General features: G+C 34.8%; 1 protein-coding gene across 1 annotated transcript in view; it reads right to left on the bottom strand.

The window, feature by feature from the left end:
• Positions 1-2,325, bottom strand: part of LOC117627848 (chaperone protein dnaJ 13) — a 7,198-nt gene extending 4,873 nt beyond the window's left edge. The window contains 4 exon segments of the mRNA XM_034360112.1: positions 336-450; positions 536-733; positions 1,225-1,511; positions 2,019-2,325. Coding sequence (XP_034216003.1) covers positions 336-450; positions 536-733; positions 1,225-1,511; positions 2,019-2,162 — 744 coding nt within the window. The 5' untranslated portion in view covers positions 2,163-2,325.
• Between the last annotated feature and the right edge of the window lie 2,988 nt (positions 2,326-5,313).

Raw genomic sequence — 5,313 nt, forward strand, 5'->3', positions numbered from 1 at the left:
TGTACTCTATTTTTTGTTTTTAACAAATTACATACGACTAGATCATTTACAATCCTGTTGAGCTTTTCCATTTGGTTGACTTTTCATTCATCTTTTCCCTCCACAAAAACACGTCCTAATGTGTAAGATCTGGTGTGTTCCATGTTACAAATTGAGTATATTTGCACAAACATAGTGATTTTGAAGTCCGATGCATTCATGACTTCAAGCATATTCCACTATTTATATAATTATTCATGTACAATATGTTCTTTCTGATGTTACAAAATACGAACGATACCCAAAACAAAAAAAAACAAAAAAAAAGAGTCAACTGGAACAAGAAATGCACATACATTACCACTTGCAGTTTCAGATAGTTGTCGCACCCAGGTATTGGAGAGATTCAGTGAACCATCTCTCAAAGACATTGAAAGTCCCATTGTTGCAGTTAAATGCGATGATATGTTACTGGACAAAACAAACAATGAATATGTAAAGAGGAATCAACGTACTGAAAATTCAAACTGACTCGAATCAAATGAGATAAGCTCACCGAGATGTCTGCACCCCGATAAGTGACCGTAAACCAGCAGAACCTATGAATTCTATTGAAGAAACTGGAGAAAGCCGATGCCCAAAAACTATAGTAGCAGCTCCACCGCCAGAGTTCCCATTAACTGCCAAATTTCCACCAATTGAAAGGGTATTGTGCTTTGATATCTGAGACTGGACTGAACTTGTCATAGCCATCCTGACATTTTTTAATATCAAATCAGTGTCCAGATAAAACAAATGGAACTACGATGTAGAAGACTTAGCCAAAGCATACAGCTGCACTGAATATCATGCATTTATGATATCAAGGATCAATGTGATTATAATAGGATTCCAGGAAGTAACTGTATTAAAAGAACAATGATTCTTACTAAGACGAGAAATGGAATTACAAGCCTACAAAAATGGTCAAGAAATACAAGATGCAACTAGGTCCAATCACAAGAACACAGACATAGTGATGGCAGGTGTGAAATAATTACTTTAAAAGAAGCTAAAAACATCACCTATGCATGTGATTTTGTATGGCATCAACTATTACCTATATTGTGATTATAAAATGGCACCCTTTGTTTGTAAATTTACATTTAAAAATTCTCCCTAGGAGGCAAAAAATAATAATTTGATTCAAGATGATCAATTGCATGAAGGGACAAAAAGATAACACATAAACAAACTGAGCGGTACCCTCTCATGATGCCATGACCATGCAAAAGGTGTGGCAAAGACATATTGGCCAATATTGTACCAGAAGGTCGGAAATGTGCTAAGACCTTCTCTTGTTCCTTCAGTTTCCGCAACCTCTCAAGTTCTTCCTTCAACTCTTCTGCTTTATTCAGTTTTGTCCCAAGCTCCAAACCAGAAGTCAACCCTTCCATACCATAAATGTCATATATCTTCCTTTTATTCTCATCCGACAGTATCTCGTATGCTTGGCATATCCGTTGAAAGTTTTCTGTAGCAGTATCTTTCATCTGAAAACAAGTATTGAATGATAGTACTACTCAATTACCACCTTTCATGAAATTAAATTCAACTGCCAAACAAGTCTAACATTTTTGTTGCCAATGCCAAAGACCCTTCCATGAAGTTCAAAATTCAAACAAATCCGCTCTAAATTAGTACGTTACTATAACAAACACAGCCCAACAGGACAGGTTTCAACCTTAAACAATGAACACCAATGTGTTTGATTGAAAGCACAGGACCGATCATCAAATTTACAATTAAACAGCAACTTTATAATCGTTCTAAGCAAACCACCACCACCCCCACCCCTCTCTCTCTCTCTCTCTCTCAATAGAACCAATGCGCAGTTCGATAATTAAATCAATGCCACCAACAAAACACATTTCTTGGCAAAATAGAGAAATTGGGTATCAACCCAACAAGGAATATATTCAGAATTTTAACCTTTTTAAAATCAAAAGTTCAAAAATAAAATATAAAGGAACATAATGGAGTTGCGGATGAGAGTGTACGTGAGGAGCTTGGTATTTATCAGGATGATAAACTTGGGCCCATTGCCTGTAAGCTTTTCTGATTTCCTCATCGGAAGCCTCCGGTGATATGTGAAGCAGTGCATAGAGTTCTCTATTAGGGGGTCCTTCTTCCTCTTCCTTCATCTTTCTCTTCCGCTCTCTCCCTGTTTCTCTCTGTGTTGTCGGTTAAGGGTTGTGCTGAAAGTGGCGGTTTATATTTTACGGTTTCTGGTATCAGACAATGGCAGTTGAATTTAGGGGTTTTTGCCAAAGCCTGAGTCTTGTTCCTTCTTCTCAACCAGGTGTGTGCGCGAGGACGCTGGTTTTCGGCTTTACTTGTCGGGTCTAAAATGTACTTGTTTTATGGGCCAAGTTAAGGCACTTTCTTCTACCAAAACAACCCATTGGACTTTTACTTTGATGGCCAAGTAAGTCCAAGGCCAGGCTCGGAAAAGTGGCATACCATATTGAACTTCGGTAGACCAAACTGCTATTTTATAAATTAAGGTCCACTTTGGTATTATTATGCTGTGAAAATAATTACAGTCAGATTTGCTATGCGAGAAATTAACTATGAAAGAAAGCAATTTGGTGTTTGGTAAATGTTTTTGTTAAAAGTGATTTTTATAAAATAATCAATTTTCAAGTGTTTGGTAAATTTTTGTCTAAAACTGTTGTGAGCTCTGTATAATGACGAAAAAGAGCATTATGTTGAAATTACTTTTCCATTCAAGTTTTAGGTATAAAAAAAAAAAAAAAAACTCACTTTCACTTATATAATTTGTATGTTAAATATGTTTCTTACTTCCATCACACCTTAAAAATGATTTTAATCGTAAAATAAATTAAGTTTCATGTTGAAAATTAAATATTTTTCTCCAAATCCTCTAAACTATTATTTGAAATTAAACCCAACATATTGCATTAATAATAAATATAGTTTCTTGATGAAATCAATTTCTTTAACTTCTGTGAGGATGAAGATTGAACTGAAAAAATGACAATCAAATCAAACCCTAAACGCTAATGAGAAAGAGGAAGAATAAAAAATGAAAAATTATAAGAAACGAAGCCTAGACTAAATTACATGGTCATGGAAGAACCACACCAAGCGACAAGAACATTGGCTCAAGAAAGAGTGAAAATAAAATAAATGAAAGAAACCCAACAATTGGAAGAAGAAGAAGAGAAGGACGTGCACGCATAAAAAGGGCAGGACATACCCAAGAAAGAAAAAGAAAAAGGGAAGGACATTTTGTGGAAATTGTCAAAAGAAATAAGGGCATGTTGGGTAGTTTGTAAAAATTTAGTAATGCCCAAATCGGTCCCCAACTGATTCTCAAGAAAGTGGAAATACCTTCCACCATGATTCTCTAAACTAGACATGGCATTCGTGTCGTTTTTGCAGTGTTCGTGTCGTTTTCGTGTGAATTCGTTTTTTTTAACGGATTGACACGACACGACACGATAAGAAAACGAATTGAAAATGTCAAATATGAACATGACCCGTTACAATTCGCGAATCACACGACACGACTCGTTTCACCTATTAACAATAAAAAAATATATTTAAAAATAATAAATAAATAAAACTGAAATAATAAAATATTAAAACTCTGTAGATCATACAAGTCTTTAGTGATCTCTTTATTCAGGCTCTAAAGATCATACAAGAGATTGGTAATCTCTTCCATTTCGCTCTTGATTGCTGTAACTTCTTGGAAAAACTAAGAGAGGTTTTCTTGGTTTGACGGGTTGAATTGGTTGGCCTTGGCCTTCTTCAACATCAAGAACGGCTTCGAATCATTCAACATCAATTCCACATAACTTAAGAACGATTTAGTCATCAAATCATTCATCTTTGTAAAGAATTTGCAAAACCCACCAGCAAAAAGTCAAAAAAAATTGAAATTTGGTCAGAAATGAGCTTATTGACAAAACAAACAATTTTTAAATGAAAACCCAATAGAAATGGAGGCGGAATGAAGAGGAGATGAATACATAATGCTAGAAAATTACAAAAATAACCCCACTTAACAGGTTGATTCGTGTTTTCACGAATGAACACGAAACGACTCGTTAGCTTATCATGTGGCTAATGGGTCAACATGATAGTAACACGACCTGATAACTTGGACCCAAAAACTGAATTTTTTTTGCGAATTCATGTCGTGTTAACGAGTCGTGTACAATATTGTCATGTCTACTCCAAATTGAGGTCTTCGACAGCGATTTTCACAAATAATCACTTATCCTTCCTTTTACTAAACAGACAGACACACGCTTTGCTGTCAAAGAAAGTGATTTTTATTAAAATAATCAATGCCAAATAGGCACTAAATTTGGAGCCTCTAACTCAATTACGGATCCAAGAATCTTACCTCATAGGGTCATAGTGTAAAAGTTACAAAAAAAAGTTAAGATTAAAAAAATATTGAAAATGAAACGATAGTAATTTCATTCATAATTCATGTCAAAAACAACATGACAAGCTACAATTGTCCACCACGAGGTTTATTATTTTGAAAACATAGAATTATAGCTTTATTTTCAATACAAGGAAAAACATATCTCTCAATGTAAACAAACAACTATCACTCAACCATTGATCCCCCATTTTATTCCGAAGTGGACCCTTAATAATATTCATGACAGAAAATGCCTTCTCGACTGAAGCAATTGCAGCTGGTAAAACTAAAGCCAGTGTAATAAGCAAATACACATAATTGAATTATCGATGTATCCTTGTCTCCACCATTTTTTTTTTTTTTTTGCAGGACCACCAATCCTTTGTAATTGAGAGAAATCATTACTCGAACGCACATGATGAATATAAAGCTCAAGTTGATCTTCAAGTTCCAAAACATCCCCGTCCGAAAAGTTTTGAGGATAAAATTGAGCAAGACGAAGTAGCTTTTGTTTATCAAAAGATACAAATTAATTATTTGGACTCAAATATGCCAAACAAATAAGAAACTCGGTATTTATCTCATTAAAACGATCATCTAACTCCATAATTTGCTTATCAATGACATAAATAAAGAGCTCCACACGGCAATGATGACGATTTGTCTTTATTGAAGCATTACGTCTTGACTTCCCTGGAAGTATGAATGTCTCATCCATGTTAGGAACATCAATATGATGTTTGTCACAAAAGGAAGATACCTCATCAACCAATACATCAAACCCATTATTCATCATCTAATGTAGCTTTTCCTTGCATGATTTCACTAAAGCCATTGCATTCACAATTTCTTGATCTTTCTTTTGTAATACTTGTGACACATCATTT

The sequence above is a fragment of the Prunus dulcis genome, chromosome 5, assembly GCF_902201215.1.
Source record: "Prunus dulcis chromosome 5, ALMONDv2, whole genome shotgun sequence".
NCBI lineage: Eukaryota > Viridiplantae > Streptophyta > Magnoliopsida > Rosales > Rosaceae > Prunus > Prunus dulcis.